The following is a 16,954-nucleotide window of genomic DNA, read 5'->3' as shown; positions in this document are numbered from 1 at the left end:
GGGCCCGGCGCGGGACCCGGAAGAGGGCTCGGGGGCGTGCGGGCCGAGTGCGGAGGGGGCGTTCTGGGGTGCCAGGGCTGAGCGGGTGGCGTGCGGGCTCCGAGGGCTTGTATGGGGGTCCGAGAGTGTGTATGGGGGTCCAGTGGCGTGCGGGGCTCCGAGGGCTTGTATGGGGGTCCGAGGGCGTGCGGAGAAGCCTTGAGGGCTGAGAGGTATGCGGGGATGCTGTTGGGGTCTAGGCTGCCAGGCACGGCGTGGGAAGGCAGGGCTCTTGCCACAGAGACGTGTGAAGGGGGATGAGTGGGGCTTGTTCAAAAAGGGCAGGCCCTTGGTCTAGGTGCGTGCAAGGGAGTGAGGAAGACCTAGGATTCTGAGGAGAGACGGGGGTGCTCACTGGAGAAGGGTCGAGGTCTCTGTAGCTGGGTGTGTTTGCATGATGCGGGGTGGTTGCTGTTGTCTGTGGGCCTGGGGCAGGTTTCAGGGTGTGGGTGGGGTCAGAGTAGCTGCTGGGGCCAGAGGTCAGTTCAGGAGTTCTGGAGACGGCAGCTGTGGAGTGCTTGTTCCCCTCATCTCCCAGCAAAAGTAGGAATAAGGGCGTGCACATCCCAGACAGGCCCTCCCTTTCTGTGCAGAGGTGCTAGTGTTCGGCTTGTCTGAATAGCCGCTTATCCTCGCTTCGGCAATCCTTGTTATCTTAGGCAACCCTTGTTATCTTGCTGCCTAAAACCAAGTCTCTCTCGTGGGTCTTCGTTTCTACCCCCAGCTCACACTTTGGAATTTAGCCCCCCATGAAACCAGGACCGCACAGCTGAGGCAGCAAAACTCTTAGCTCGTCCTGAGGACAGTAGGGACAATCCATCAGTTCTCTGGGATTTTCCTGGGCCCACCCCTCAGGTGATTTATAAAGGGTTCTTATTGTGCACAGTGGCCCCTCTTTTGCCTCATCTGTGTTTTCTGCATCTTTAGGAAGATCTTGTGTTGACTTGGATCTACAGGCCCTGGGCTGGAGAAGCACACACGTCTACCCCTGACGACCAGAGATAGTCAGCAGTAGCTCAATTTCAATTTTAAGAAATTCTTTTCAGGACGAGGGTGGGAAAGCATGTAAAACACGATGCTCTTGCTTGATTTTCATCCGGTTCTGACGTTTCAGAAAGGCTGAGTTGGTCCTTGGAAGTTCAGGTGGTGGGGCATGGATTGTGTGTAAAGCAGTAGCCCTGACCCTTTAGGAGTTTAGTCAACGGACCAGCGGGAAGATGTCAGTTATACCCTGTTAGTTCTGGTCTCCGTCTTAATAAAAAGCTTAAATGTTAGGTTTGAGTAAAGTCTATCATCTGTTTACTTACCTACCTAGACCCAGGTGTAGTGACTTGGTTACTTGAGGTGGAGGGTGCTGCCATGGTCCAGGGGTGTCCCTAAGCCGTGACAAGAAGAAATGTGGATGGCGTGAGGTTTGTAGATTCCTTTTACTGATTCACTTGGTTGATGGTGGTTCCAGGCTGTGGGTCAGAATTAGTGTTTGTGGGCACTTGGCGCTGACCTGAATGAACACAGCTGTTTCCTGTGTGGTGTGTATGTGTGCGCAGTGAACAGTCTGCATGCGTCTGAGCTGAAGCCTGAGACCCTGAGAGCGGGTTTATGCCGTCAGTAGTTTGTTGGGGTGTCTGTGTGCTCCAGGGACACCAAAGATCTCTGTCAGTGGATGGCCAAAAATAGATGGGAACGATAGGAAATGTTTCTTTTGGGCTGTGAAACTAGTTTGACATGATGAGGGTGGATTTTGTTCTTGCCTGAATTGAAAGATACCTGCAACTTTGTGAGGCATTGGCTGCCGTGTCAGTAGCATGGTAGCCCAGCACCTGGAAGAGCTGAACTTTGGCATCTGGGACGAGGTTTGTTTCCTTTGTGTCAATGAATCAGATGTTTCTTGGTCACTGTGAGTTGCGAGGCCCTGAGCTAGGTGCAGCAAGCACGTGGGGTCTGCCAAGTGTGGTCCACTCGGCCACCACTAATAGCTCACTCGGAAGACACAGCCCCTTAAGCGCAGGGACAGAGTGGCAGATGCGTGATTAAGCTCCCACTTGGTGCGTTGTTTGGTAAGTGACTTTTCGTGTGTCTAGTGACCTGGTTCCTCCTCAAGGCACGTGCACTGCGCGGGTCCCCGGGGCGTGTCACGGCGTGCGCAGAACTGCAGACACAGGAGGGGCTTGCTTGTGGCTGACGGGGCTGAGGGACAGTGACTTTGCGGCAAAGTGGCCATGAGCGGCGGAACGCCACAGCCATGGGGCCTTGACCTTAACCGGCAGGCGTTCCTGCTGAGGTCGCCATTGTAGCCTGCCCAGCGGTTTTCGTGAAGTCACTTGCTGCAGAAGTGTCTCCCGACGCGTCTTGCGTCTGGCACCTGGCAGCCGTTAGCAGGTGGAAGCAGGGCCCGGCAGTGTGGGCCTCAGGCTTCAGAAGGCCGCCCGTTGGACTGGTCCTTAGCTGTCCCATTGCTCAACCTGGCCTCTCCGGCGCTCTGGAAAGCCTGCGCTGTCCTGTGCATGTGTAGCTGGGACCACTCACCTCACGGCTGATGCCAGTTGGGAGAGGGTGAGGTCAGCAGGAGTGGTCGAGGGCTCCTTGAGGTTATGGTGGGGGGCCCTGAGGACCAGACAGAGAGTCTGTCTGTCCGAGCCTTGTGTCCAGGTCAGTGTGATTCTCATGTCCATGCTGGCATGGGCAACACCAGCAGCAAAACCCTCGAACCTATGACCTCCACAAGGGGCGGGGCCTGGCCTTCAGGTCACAGAATTCAGTCAGGTGAGCTCTGTGCTTCCTTGGCTAAAACGTGTGACTGGGTTTGGATTTGATTTTTTCTTGTGCCTTCTTGGTTCCTTCAAGTACCCAACGGCCACCTACTGTCACTTTGTCACACGGACGGTCAGAATGCCCTGTGCTTGTGGGGATGTTCTCCGGTCACTCAGTCCATGGCATTGGAGGTGACTCCTGAGTCAGCTTTTTTGTGTGAGTTGAGAGTTAGAGGAACAGCTTGTACACACTGCGCGTCGTGCTGAGTATGAAAGGGTGGTGGACAGAAAATACCCTGGCTGTTGGCCTAGAGAAGATGGGACTCGAAGGTGAGCGTTGTCGCGGGAGCAGCCGAGACCAACTGCCTGTGGGCGGCAGAGCATTGTCCTTGCAGTGTCTGAGTGTCTTGGCACGGTCGGGCGGGGGACCACCCCCCTCTTAGGTGTGAGGGGCCGCTCTCAGGTTAGGTCTTGCCCAGGTTTATGCAGCTGGTCAGCACTGAAGCCCTCTTCTTCCTCATTCTCCTGCTCTCCTGCCGGCTGAGATCCAGCAGAGATGGGGTCCTGGACTGCTGGAGTCCCTGTGAGTCCCTCACAGGAGGACCCTCGCTTTTGGTTGCAAGAAGCATTCCTGTAGCTGTGAGGGTTTCCAGAAACTGTTTTCATGTGGAGCCGTCCTGTGGCCAAATCATGTCTCGATTGCGTGTTTAAACTGAATTCCTGGCTAGGGGGTGGGGGTTTCGTTGCCAAATCTCGTCAGAGAACGCCTCTGTGGCCATGTGGCCGCGGACCCACCTTTCCTAATCCTTGTCCTCTGATGGTTTCAACAGGACAGACTGACCCCCAGGACGCACGGTGCTGATGTGCCGGGTGCAGTGCACTGTGCACTGACACACGGAGCCCACGATGACTGTCCCAGAGCAGGGCTTCCCCCTGGACCTCGGCGCGAGCTTCACAGAAGATGCGCCTAGGCCCCCCGTGCCAGGTGAGGAGGGAGAGCTGGTGTCCACTGACCCGAGGCCGGTCAGCCACAGCTTCTGCTCGGGGAAAGGTGCCGGGCCCAAAGGGGAGACGTCCACAGCCACCCCGCGGCGCTCCGACCTGGACCTGGGCTACGAGCCTGAAGGCAGCGCCTCGCCCACACCTCCGTACCTGAAGTGGGCTGAGTCGCTGCACTCCCTGCTGGACGACCAGGACGGGATACACCTGTTCAGAACTTTCCTGAAGCAGGAGGACTGTGCCGACCTGCTGGACTTCTGGTTTGCCTGCAGTGGCTTCCGGAAGCTGGAGCCCTGTGACTCCAATGAGGAGAAGAGGCTGAAGCTGGCCAAGGCCATCTATAGGAAGTACATCCTGGACAGCAGTGGGATTGTGTCACGGCAGACGAAGCCGGCCACCAAGAGCTTCATCAAGGACTGCATCATGCGGCAGCAGATTGACCCCGCCACCTTCGACCAGGCCCAGACGGAGGTGCAGTCCACCATGGAGGAGAACACCTACCCCTCCTTCCTCAAGTCTGACATTTATCTGGAACACACACGCACAGGCTCCGAGAGCCCCAAGGTCTGCAGTGACCAGAGCTCGGGGTCGGGGACAGGGAAGGGCGTGTCTGGGTACCTGCCCACCTTGAATGAGGACGAGGAGTGGACGTGTGGCCAGGACGTGGAGGATGAGGACTGCAGGGGTGCCGCCCCTTCCAGCAGGCTCACCCAGAAGCTGCTCATGGAGACGGCCGCCCAGCGTACCTCCGCATGCCGGCGGAGCAGTGAAGGCAGGGAGCTCAGGTGAGTCGGCCAAGTGCCTGTCTGCTGCACTCACCTCTGCAGCTGGGGGCTTTAACTCAAACTGAATACCACCCCGCTGTGTCGCTTGGACTGTGGTTTTATTTCTCACTCACGAGACCTTCGCGTGTGTCAGTAAGTGTGTTTAAAGTTGGTAACGTTGAGAATCCTTTCATTAAGGACTAAGATTCATGGTTTTGTAAGTCGGTAAAAACATTGGAATGCATAGACGTCATAATACCATTTAAACGTTACCGTTGCGGCAAAGTTGGCGTCCTCTAAGTACAGGCAGGAGATGGGTCAGCCCGGAGACCTGCCGTCTGGTTTAATAAAGGGGGGAGTAGCCGTTTAAAGGCACTGGCCCCTGCTAGGTTATTGCTCTTTATGAGATTGTTTCTAGAGGCTGGAAAACAGGGGTGTGGGGGCTTCTGTAGGGTGAATTGTCAAGTGCTTTGAAAACTTCTTGTGGTGATGGCTGAAGTTCTAGGATTGGCCTTTTTTTCCAGCCAACAAATGGTTAGTGCGGCTGAGCGGCGTGCGTTCATGGCGGCCCAGCATTGGTTCTGGAATGTTTACGAAGTGTCTGCAGGGAGGCACCTTTGGGAGGAGTAACCATGAAGCTGTTACAGTGTTGGGAACTGGCTTCTTAATTCTTGTTTCTCAGTAAACTTTACGTGGTCACTGCAAGGTCGCTCAGCGGCAGGTGCTAGCAGGGTGTCCCCGTGGCCAGTGACACCTGAACGCCTGGAACTCATGGGACATGGGGTCACTGCGGGCCTGGACCTTCACACTCACCGTGACATGGACATTGGCTACTCGCTTATAAACACAGGCTCAAACATTCCTGAGGTTTCAACAGCCTTTGGTTTAGGTGATGTGATTCAGGATAGATGGAGGTCAATGCTCGGTTACTTGCGCTCCTTGTCTTTAGCTCAAAGCTCTTTATGTAGCGAGCTCTTACAGACAGAATATGCCCTGAAGTCATCCTGCTGAGTGCAGATAGAGCAAGTGGCAGCTTCTCAAACCTGGGAGTTTTCACGTATGATCAGGACATTTTAAAGATGGGGTTAAACTTGAGTCCTGGGCTGCAGGGGAAAAAAAGTTGAGCTAAATTCCGGTGTGTAATTTTGACCGTTCCTGAGCACTCCCCCCACCCTCATGTCCCAGAAGTGACTTACTTTGCTCTTTTCCCTGTGAATAATAAGCAACCTTTGCTATCAAATTGATAAAATACGCTGGCTTCCCCTAACAACGTTTAGTTGTGAGGACTGAGCCATCTGAGGGCGCTGGGGCAGAGAGGCCTGGCGTCAGGAATCTTCTCTGTGACTGTGGTTCAGCCTGTGGTTTGAAGGTCGTCATTTCTTAGCACTGACAGCTGTGGTGGCCCAGCCAGTGCCTCCCATAGGTGATGCTCGTGTGGCCACATGCTACTTGTCATGCAGGGGGTTGTCAAACAGGATGCCAGGTGGGGAGTACCAGGTCCAGCCTGAGCTGGCGTAAATGTAACAGGCTGATTGGTACCTATGAATGGGAAGGCCAGAGGGAAGGCCAGCTTCAGTCACGGTGTGATCGGGGCTCCAGCCCCTCTCCTGTGCTTCCCTCAACTCTGTACCCTGGTGGCTGGCCGATCCTCGGGTGGCTCCTGTTTTGGGATGGCTGCCTGCAGCACGCTGGGGCTCTGAGCTTCCTGGTGTAGAAGCGCTTTCCACAGCCGTGGAGAAGGCCTGTGTGTTGCTCTGCTTGGTGGGGACAGCCATGTCCTGCTTTGTACTGCCTGTCCCAATGAGGGCATTGGCTGGGCTGCACTGCTGGGTGTACACTAAGTGGGCCACCTAGACAGCACGGCTGCCTGCACAGGGGGTCCAGAGGGAGATTGGAGGTAAAGGGAGAGGAGAGGCAGGTGGGTACTGACTTTGTGGATGATGCACCTGGGACTCCATGTGGCCCCCATCTGACTCCTGCCATTCTTGTTCCATCATCATTATCAGTGCTTTGTGTATATTTTAATGTAAAAATAGTTACATCTATTTGTTCTTGTATTGTGTATGCTTCGGGGGTTTTGCATTGTTTTCACATGATATATGTTAAATGTTTTCTCATTACTTTGATTTTTTAAAATAAAAACAGCACATATGAAATAAGAAAATTTGGACAGAAAAACATGTCTTTGCCTGTTTCCTAATATTATGATCCCATTGCACGGGCAGTTTTTGTTTTTATTATGGTGAAAATATGCGCAGAAAACACTCACCACTGTAGCGACGTCCGTGTTCAGAGCTCCGTGACGTTGGGTATGGTTTTCATGTTGTGCTACCATTATTGCTATCCTTTTCCAAAATATTTCACCACAATTCACATAAACTCAGGGCCCCCCTCCTCCCCCGCAAAAAATCTTCCTTTCCCCCTCTCACCCACCCTTGGTAAGCATTAATAATCTTTGGTTTCTCTCTCTCTCTTTCTCTCTCTCTATATATGTATAATTTTTTTAAACAGTATTTTATTGTGTTTTCGGTGAAAGTTTACACAGCCAATTAGGTTCCTGTTTGACAATTTCTACACAAACGTTCAGGGACATTAGTTGCATTTTTCACAGTGTGTCAGCATTCTCTTTAAGTGTGTTCTCGTTGTTCCGTCTCCGGGACTCTGCTTTCCCTGCCCCCTTATCTTCTCATCTCCGCTTCGGAGTAGTTGTTGTCCTTTTAGTCTCATGGAGATGGTTTTTAAGGGAGCTCTGTACTCACAGGTAATATCCTTTGTGTGCCAATCTGTTATTTCACTAAAACGGGACCTGGGCATAGTTCTGGTTCAAGGTTTAAAGGGTATCTCAGGGTGATAGTCTCAGGGAGTCCTCTAATCTCAACTGGTCCAGTAAGTCTGGACTTTTTAAGAATTTGAGTTCTGTTCCACGTTTTTCTCCCGTTTTGTTAGGGTCCATCTATTGTGACCTGGATCAGAATGGTCAGTAGTGATAGATGGGCACCATCTAGTTCTTCTGGTCTCAGGTAGATCAAGCTGTGGCTTGTGTAGGCTATTAGTCCTGTAGATTAGTTTCTTCTCTGAGACTTTGGTTTCCTTCTTTCTCTTTGGCTCCTGTAGAGTAGAGACCAATAGTTGTATCTTAGATGGCTGCTTGCGAGCTTTTAAGACCTCAGACACTACTCACCTCACTAGGACGCAGAACATGAACTTTGTGAATTATGTCAGTTGACTGAGTTGTCCCATGAGACGAAGGTCGTAAGCCTTCAAACCCAGAAAACCAGTCTCACAAGGTGTTTGGTTATATCTGAGAAGTATCTGTAACTGTGTCTTTTGGGAATATATATGTGTGCACACACATATCTGTATATACACGTACACATAGATACTTCTACCTGTGCACGCATACATCCTTACCTGTTCCTACCTATACACGTGTGCCTATACCCGTGCATATGTGACCGTACACTTGGTTTTTGGTTATTGTTGGTATTGTTGCCAGATTATATGTCATATTCTTCAGCACAGGCATCCTTTTCTCTTGTGTACTTCTTAGCGGCATCGTTTACTGTGGTCGGGCTGTGTTCATTGCACGCACATTCTGTGCCACTTTTCCCATCACCAAAAATAACAAGTATCGACGATGTAGAGGGTGATTCCCACCACCCCATTCCTGGTAGCTGCTAGTGAACATTGGTCTCTGTGTGTATCTATTCTTGTCTTCTTTTTATTTTTTATTTTTCATTTTTTATTGTACTTCAGGTGAAGGTTTACAGAACAAATAGTTTCTCATGAAACAATAGTACACATATTGTTTTATGACATTGGCTAACAATTCCACAACATGTCAACCATCTCCCTTCTCGACCTTTTTATTTTTTTTATTTTGGTGAAAATACACATAGCCAAAGATACACCATTTCAAAAATTTCTACATGTACAGTCCGGTGACATTGACCACGCTCTTCCAGTTGTGCTGCCGTTCTCACTTTAGATGAAGGTTTACAGAACAAAATAGTTTCTCATTAAACAGTTAGTACACATGTTGCCCTATGACAATCATTAACAATCTCACAACACATCAACACTATCCCCACTCAACCTTGGGTTCCCTATCACCAGCTTTCCCGTCCCCCTCCGCCCTCCAGCCCCCGTCCCTGGACTGCTGTGCCTCATCAGTCCCATTTGGTTTTATGGGGCTGACCACTTCCCGGCTGAACGGTGAACCTTGGAAGTGACCTCACCACTTAGCTAAAAGGATGTCTGGGGGCCATATTCTCGGGATTTCTCCAGTCTCCTTTAGGCCAGTAAATCTGGTCTTTTTTTTGTGAGTTAGAATTTTGTTCTACATCCTCCAGCTCTTTCCAGAGCCCTCTGTTGTGATCCCCATCAGAGCAGTCAGTGGTGGTAGCCGGGCGCCATCCAGCTGTACTGGACCCAGTCTGGTGGAGGCCCCGGCAGCTGTGGTCCATTAGTCCTTTGGACCAATCTTTTCGTTGTATCCTGTTCTCTTCATTCTCCCTTGCTGCCAAGGGATGAGACAGGTGGAGTATCTTAGACGGCCGCTCACAGGCTTTTAAGACCCCAGACGCTACTCACCAAGGCAGAATGTAGAACATTGTCTTTATAAACTGTGTTACGCCAGTTGAGCTAGATGTTCCCTGAGACCATGGTCCCCACAGCCCTCTGCCCAGCAATTCAGTCCCTCAGGGAGTTTGGATGTGTCTATGGAGCTTCTGTGACCTTTCTTTGTACAAGTTGTGCTGGTTTCCCCAGTATTGTGTACTGTCTCACCCTTCACCCAAGATACCCCTTATCTATTGCCTATTTAGTATTTCCCCCCACCCCTCCCATCCTTTGTAACCAACAAAGATTGTTACTTTTTGTGTGTGAATATTCTTGTTTTCTTTTAAAAGAAGGATCAGACAGTATTTGTCCTTATGTGCTTGACTTATTGCACTTAGCACTGTGCCCTTCAGGTCCGTCCGTGTTGTTATATATTTCGCAGACTCACCATTGTTCTTTATGGTTGTGCAGTATTTCATTGTACGCGTGTACCACGTTTTGCTTATCCAGTCATCCGCTGGGTGCTTCAGTTGTTTTCATTTTTTTGCTGTTGTGACTAACGCTGCAATGGACACAAGCGTGCGTATGTCTGTTCGTGTCACTTCTGTTACATCTTTAGGGTATATACCTCGGAGTGAGATTGCTGGATCATAGGGTAACTAGCTCAATTTCCAGTTTTTTGAGGAAGCACCATACCATTTTCCATAGTGGCTCTACCATTTTACAGTCCCACCAGCAGTGGATAAGGGTGCCAATCTCCCCATATCCTTGCCAACGTTTGTTGTTATCGTCTATTTTTTTTTACTTCATACGAGTGAGAGCATGTAGTATTTGTCCTTTTGCAGCTGGCTTCTTTCAGTCTGCAGGATGTTTTCATCATTCTGTCCATCTGGTGCTGTACGTCAGGACTTCATTTCTCACCGTAGTTACGTGATATTCTGCTCTGTGGATGGACCACAGCTTTATCCGTTCATCGTGGGCATTTCAGTTGTTTCCACCGCATGCCGCTTTAGTATTGGCTTTTTAAAAGGCTCAGCGTGTTTTCTTTATAATCAGGACTTGCTGCTGCTATTACTCCACACTGTCCTGGGCTGCTGGACTCTGAGTGTCTGTCTGTAGTCTGTCACGGTGCCCAGGCGCTGTGCTGGAGCACCTTTGTCTCACATTCTCTAGCTGGACTGTCGTCTGGGCTGAGAATACCAAGTGCTTGTCTGCTGCACGCCGTCACGGGTGCCGTGCCACCCCTAGTATGCTGAGCGATGTGTGGAGCTGCTTGTTCTAAGTGAGAACTGGGTCCTGTGAGGTTACGCGTGTTCCCATCTGTCTCAGGGCTCGTAGCCGTGGACCCTGGAACGCACAGGTGTGGACACAGCTGCTCTGAGCAGGCCCTGGCTGGTCTGGTGCCCCCCAACACACGCCCTCGTCGGAGACTCTGCAATGGTGGCGACGAGGGATGGGGAGGGTGGTAGATGGGATGTCACACTCGTGCTGTTAACTTGGAGGAACTGTGCTGGAGGCACTTTGCAGATGAAGCACTCCATGGCAGGGCCCCTGGCAGATGAAAGCAGGGCAGCCACTTTGTCCCGCTCCGCCTGGTCTAAGTGTCTGTTGTCGCTGCGCGCTCGCTCCCGCGGGTCGGAGATGGTAGTTTCCCTGTAGCGCGGCTCTCCTGTGAGGTGGGCATCTCAGGCTCGCTGGATAAAGTGAGGCTCCTTCAGAGCCACCACCTGACACACTGTGAAAAGAAACTCGCGAGCAGAAACGCCACGCAGCCCTCAGAAACCAGGCCCCTGAGACGTACTCCTCAGGAGTTCCCTTCCTGGACGGGGGTGTCCTTGCTGCTCCGTAGGATATGGCGGAGGGCGGCCGGCGAGTCACGTCTGTCCCCAGCCCTGCTGGCACAGAGCCGGTCTCAAGACTCATCTGATGGCCCTGTGGACTAACGAAGGTGAATGGCTGGGAATCTGTGGTTGCCGTTACTTCAAGGGATAAGTCATGGTCCTCATCGAGAACCTGGCCGTGACCCGCTTCCTGAGTGGAAGTTTGTGTGTGTCCATCACTGTGGTCTGGTCCTGCGGCTCGGCGCTGAGAACGTCTCCTGAGGGGCACCCTGGGTGGGTCTTCACCGAGCGTTGTGAGGCGCGTTTTGGGTTAGTGATGGTTCAGACCCGAGTCCGACGCAGGGAGTTGTGGATCTGGCGGACCGCCACCTGTGTTCTCAAAGGCCCGAGCGGGGTGGCGCAGATGCTGTCACTGCGGGCTCCTCTGAGTGACCTGCGGTTTGCTGGGAGTCGCTGCTCCCAACATGGACCACTGCTGTGACTTGGAGGAAGCATCTGCTTCTTGCCAGTTTGTCAGGTGTGCTTGGCGTGCCTCCTGGGGTGCTGGTGAGTCCCCCTGCAGCGTCTGCTTGCAGGGTCCCCCCTAGGGGAGGGGGTGCTGGCGTGTGGGCTGACCCAAAGCGCCATGAGGAGGCCTCGCTGCAAGTCGCAGGGGTGGATTCTGTGGAACACAGCCCCATCCGTGTGTGAGTCCAGGGTTTGAGAAGCCCAGCGTGAGTGGCGCAAAGCTGTTGTACATGTGTTGTGTTTATACCGAGCGGAGAGGAAAAGGCTCTTTGGTCTGTTGACTCGCCCTGCGTTGAGCAGTGACTAGTCATGTTTCGTGAGTGACTTGTTTCGTCTGGACCCTTTAGTTCTTCCTAGCACACGGAGGCTGGAGCAGCCTCATTTTCCCCAAAGGCTTGGGCAGGAGTGGCCTTGCTCCCTCAGGGCAGGTGACGGGTGCGTACACATGTTCGTGTGCGTGAGGGCTAGGTTCTGTGGGGTCGGAGATACTGAGGCCGAGAGGGGCTGGTGTTGTCACAGTCGCCTTGGTGTGTGTCCGTGTGTCAGCACGTCCTCAAGTCTGTCCTGGAGAGGGTGGTCCCCACTCACCCGGAGCCCTCCCCTCGCCATGCTAAGCCCAAAGACACCGACAGCCGAGCTTCCAGTATAAATGGTTACCCGTCTTGTCAAGGTCACGTTTCATCAGGCTGGTTTCCGTGAGTGTCTAACGAGCTGACGTGCAGTCTGACCCCCTGACGCACACTGAGCGTCTGACAACATTGTCTAGAGCAGAGGGTTCCCCGGAGTGGCCCCTGGCGCGAGAGAGTTCCGCAGTGATGTGTGGCTGTCAGACCTCTCAAGTCACGTGGACCGCAGTGTGCCCTGGGCGTGGGGGGCTGTGCTGGGCTCAGTGGCCCTCTGCCCGGTCCTCTCAGGGACCCTGTGGGTGGGCGGTGTCCCACTGTCCTGCTGCACAGGAGGACCCAGCTGCTCGGACAGGCCCCACATGCCTCAGCAAGGGGCTAGAGTTGGCGCTGGACTTGCCCCTGGACATTGCTGACTGACGCACCACCGGGCCTCGGCCAGCACGACCGAGCAAGGCTGTCCTGCACTTGGGAAGCCTAGGACCATCTTCTCCCCATGGCTGTGATTGTTCTAAATATGCAGCAGCTCCCTTCCTGGGGGGCTGAAACAGGCATCCGGAGTGTTCTTTTATTGCCAGTGTAAGGTACGGGAAAGCCGTGAAGGGAGAGACCGGGGAATCTGATTTCATAGAAATGAAAAACTTGCTATGACCAAAATCAACATAAACCAAATTAAAAAGAACAGTGACATTTCAGGAGAAAATATTGTTGTGCATGTAACCAGAGATTAATAGTAAGAATGTTTAAAGACTTCTGTAAACATGAAGAAAATTATCAATAACTTGGTAGAAAATGGACGGAAGTTATGAACAGATTACTTAAAGACAAAGAAATTAAAATGATAAAAAAAAAACCAACACTGCCAGTCTGCTAGTAATCACAGATAATGCAGGTCAAAGCGTGGTGTCCCTTGACAGCTGCTCAAGTGCCTGAAGTAAAGGTGGGTCCCCTCAGGAGTACGTGGCGACACTGCCCCTGGGAGGCGTGACTGGAGGCCGTGTGACGGTGTCTGTCTGTCCTGTGCCTTCGCCACGTCCCAGCCCTTTTCCGTCCCGCGGCTGCTCTCAGACCAGTGCCGGGAGACCCTCAGGGCTGGCCAGAGGGGGAGGGCGCTTTGCAGCTGGTGACATGGGCGCTATTCAGAAGAGGGATGAGGCAGGAATGACGCGTCTGTGTAGACTTGGAGGAGCTGTCTGGAGAGATGCCGCAGGCTTGAGCCCGGGTGCCCCTGGGAGGGGGAGTGCGTGGAGAATGGAGACCCTCTCCCTTCTGCTCCGTCTTTTTGTTGAACTGCTTGTGTTTTTGATTCTTCTGCTAAGCCACTTAAGCTCTGGAAGTGTCTGAGACAACAAAGAGGCCTCTGCGCCGCTGGCTGAGCTGTCCTCTTGTTTGCAGACATGGATCCTGGCGGGAGCCGGCCAACCCCTACTACGTCAGCTCCGGCTACGCCTTGGCCCCGGCCACGAGCGCCAACGACAGTGAACAGCAGAGCCTGTCGAGCGACGCCGACACCCTGTCTCTCACCGACAGCAGCGTGTGAGTCCTGCCCCGAGACCGGGCCGCCTGGTCTACCTTGTAATCCCAGTGCTGCCTGCTTTGTCTTCACAGAAGTCGTTTTGTGGTCTTTTCCCCAGAACTTGCGTTAGGTTTTTTGGCATGTTGTTTTCTTGTTTTCACTGAAGTGTCTCGAAGCAGTGGTGTCTGTGTATTTGGTTGCCTTAACCCTGGAGCGGGCAGTTGTTTAAAGACAAGATGTAACTTGATTTCCACGTTTATCACAGTCCTCTGAGTGTTCACACCTAAAATGAGAAACTGCGTAGAGCAGCCTTCAAGGGCCACCTGACTGTCAGTTTACCCCGAAGGAAGGGAGGCTGTGGAGCCGCGCAGTCTCTCGGTGTGCGGGGGCCCAGGTGTCACTTTGCAGCCCTCGCTCATTTCTGGCCCGTGTGGAGCTCCCTCCCCATGGGCGCCCTGGGCTGTGCCTTAATGCAGGTTGGTGGGCGTCTTCCGCTGGGCTCTGTGACCCCCCAGCTGGTCTCTGTCCCAGGGTCTGTTTCACCCCCACCCTCTAGCAATGTGGAAACCATTCTCAGGTAACATGGCTGTAGTGTGCCAGTCCTTCCCTGAAGCACAACGAGCATGGCTGGACTTTGTGGAAATGCTCGATATGCACCAGCTGGAGGAGGGGCCCTGCCACATGTGGGTGAGGGTGCGTGTATGTGTGAGTGTGCAGGTGTACGTGTGTGTGCATCACGAGTGTGCGGGGTATGCGCGGGTGTGCATGAGTGAGTATGCATGTGTGTGTACGCATGTGTACGTGTGTGTGCACACGCGTCTGGTGGTAGCCTTGGCGTGGCCCAGCAGGCACCGCTCCTGGCTGGTCTGCGCGTGCTCAGTCGTGGCTCGGAGCTGGCTGGTCTTGGCCGGGTGGTTTTCCCATCTGAGCCGCGTCGCCCTCTTTTGGACAGGGACGGCGTCCCCCCGTACAGGATCCGTAAGCAGCACCGCCGGGAGATGCAGGAGAGCATCCAGGTCAACGGGAGGGTGCCTCTGCCACACATCCCTGTAAGTACGCACGTACGCCCTCGGAGCCTTACCCGTCTCTGGCACTGACTGGGGAAGGCGGACACCAGGCATTGGCTCCCAGGTGACTTTTGGGGCCTGGCTGGCACGGTCCACCTGTGGGAGGGTTGTTGTGGCTGCCTGATGAGGCGACGTGCCCTCTGAGCCGCCCCCGCCCCGCCGGCAATTCCCCGTTACACTCCTTGAGGCAAGGATACTGTGCTTGGTCTCCGGCGCAGTGGCCAGCCTGTCCCCACGTGGTGGCTCTATGTTGTTGTGCTGCTGGAAGGCCTGGGGCTCCCCTGTGCTGCCGTTCCTGCTAGTGCAGCTGCATTCAGGGTGAAGCCTGGGGGATCGGCCTCTGGCCAAATTGGGGCCGTCACCACGTGGGTGTCCAGTGTCCCCATTCCGGTAAAGATGGTCACGGCACCTGGTCTTGGGCAGCGGAGGGCCGAGTGCAGCATGGAGCCTTCCTCTGCAGACGGGCCCTTGGTGGTGGTTCAGAGGGTTTGCTCTCTAAGTCTGACACACCAGCTTTGAACAGGAATGGCTGTCGGGTCAGGAGACCCCTCTGTCTGTGGGCGGCTTGGGAGGCCCCTTGCAGTTTCTGTGCCAGAAGAGGAGATCGTTAGGGTCGTTGTCAGACTGCTGAGGTAGAGCCTCTTAGCGTCTTTGCAGGCGCCTTAACTTCTAAATAGGGGAAGTGACTGATCCGTCCCTAAACCAGAAACACCTGTTGCTGTCGTGGATCCCGACGCACCGTGACCCCACAGGACGGGGTGGGGCTGCCCCGCGGGTGCTCAGGGAGCAGCTGGTGGATCTGAACTGCCGACCTCTTGGTTAGCAGCCGTAGCTCTTAACCACTGCGCCACCAGGGCTCGTTATCCGTCACGGTTGAGAAGAAAGGAAGCTGGTTTGTGCGCACCCTGAGAAGAAAGAGGGTGGTCGTGTGTGCATGTGTGAGAGAATGGTGCACAGGCAGGGGAATGCTGGCACTGGGGAGTCTGGGTGAAGGGTGGGTGGAGCCCTCTGTGCTGTTCTTGCAACTGTTTTGAAGTGAAGTTATTTGAAATTAAAGCTACCCCCCAAAACAGTTATGTGGTATATTATCATAAGATATGTTACAGGATTTAATCCTCTTAGAAATGAAAGTCCGACATTCTTTCTCCAGATTTTTCCCGTAAGGGACACCCAAGTCCAGGGCTCGTCCCACTGCACACTACGTGGGGGCTGCTACCACCTAGTATACACGGGGGTCCCCATGAGGGGCTAGCATCCTGGTGGCTGAGACAGACTGCTCCGCTCCACCCTGCCCACGAGACCCAGCCCCCAGCAGCCCAGGCAGCTCCCAGTGCCCGTCTCTGCGTTGTGTCCCTGACCCTAGAGGTCTGTCCTGGGAGCCTCAGGCCCCGCACGTGCTCCCTGTCCTGGGAGCACTGGCACCATCCAGGACGCGACTCAGCATGCGCACTGGATGAGGGCACCAGGGCTGGACCTCCTACCCGCTGGCCCCGATCTGGCGCACGCGACCCTGATGGCCTCTGGGCTCAGTCCCTGGAGGCCAAGTGTCCTGCCTGGGGACCGTCCCAGCCCAGCCTCAGTGTCTCCCACCTGCAGTCGTGAGATGCTGATGAGAAGCCTCGCCACTGGACCAAAGCTGAGTGGAGAGACGTCTCATCTGATGAGAAAATGGGGGGCGTTAAAGGGGGGAGAAAGTAAACATTCACCTTAAAATAAAACCCAGATGCCACGTGATGTTTCCCCCACCAGCACTGTGCCTGGTGACCACTAAGAACGTGTGCCCCCAGTGGGAGGGAGGGTATGTGGTGGCTGTGCCGGCAGGCGCGGCTCTGCTGACAGGCACATCCCCCCAGCGCACGTACCGGATGCCGAAAGAGGTCCGTGTGGAGCCGCACAAGTTCGCCGCGGAGCTCATCCACCGCCTGGAGGCCGTGCAGCGCACGCGGGAGGCTGAGGAGCAGCTGGAGGAGCGGCTGCGGCGAGTGCGGATGGTGAGTGTGGGTGTGCACGTGTGGGGGGGTGGGGGTGGGTAGTGTGTGTGTGCGTAGGTGAGTGCTTGTGTGTGAGTACATCTGTCCGTGTGTGCGTGTGTGTGCATGGGAGGGCTGAGGCAGATGGAGAGAGTGTGCGTGTGTGGGTAGGTGTGTGTGTGTCTGGGGTCGCCCTCAGGGGTAAATCCGTGTGTGCGTGTGTGTGTGTGTGAGGGGTGAGTCTCTGCCTGCTGTGTGTGTGTGTGTGTGTGTGTGTTGGGGGTGAGTCTCTGCCTGCTGTGTGTGTGTGTGTGTCGG

The 16,954-nt window shown here is 54.0% G+C and overlaps 1 protein-coding gene across 3 annotated transcripts in view; it reads left to right on the top strand.

The window, feature by feature from the left end:
- The first annotated feature begins 3,319 nt into the window (after window positions 1-3,319).
- The window catches only part of AXIN1 (axin 1), a 17,951-nt gene continuing 4,316 nt past the window's right edge, over window positions 3,320-16,954 (top strand). For all 3 annotated transcript variants that reach the window (XM_004373127.2, XM_023728374.1, XM_023728373.1), the window contains exons 1-4: window positions 3,320-4,573; window positions 13,479-13,619; window positions 14,552-14,648; window positions 16,520-16,657. In XM_004373127.2, coding sequence (XP_004373184.1) covers window positions 3,696-4,573; window positions 13,479-13,619; window positions 14,552-14,648; window positions 16,520-16,657 — 1,254 coding nt within the window. In that variant the 5' untranslated portion in view covers window positions 3,320-3,695. The remainder of the gene's footprint in view (window positions 4,574-13,478; window positions 13,620-14,551; window positions 14,649-16,519; window positions 16,658-16,954) is intronic.

Source organism: Trichechus manatus, unplaced genomic scaffold, assembly GCF_000243295.1.
Source record: "Trichechus manatus latirostris isolate Lorelei unplaced genomic scaffold, TriManLat1.0 scaffold00024, whole genome shotgun sequence".
Classification (NCBI taxonomy): domain Eukaryota; kingdom Metazoa; phylum Chordata; class Mammalia; order Sirenia; family Trichechidae; genus Trichechus; species Trichechus manatus.
The sequence above is the reverse complement of the archived record's forward strand: the minus strand, read 5'-3'. Positions and strand labels throughout refer to the sequence as shown.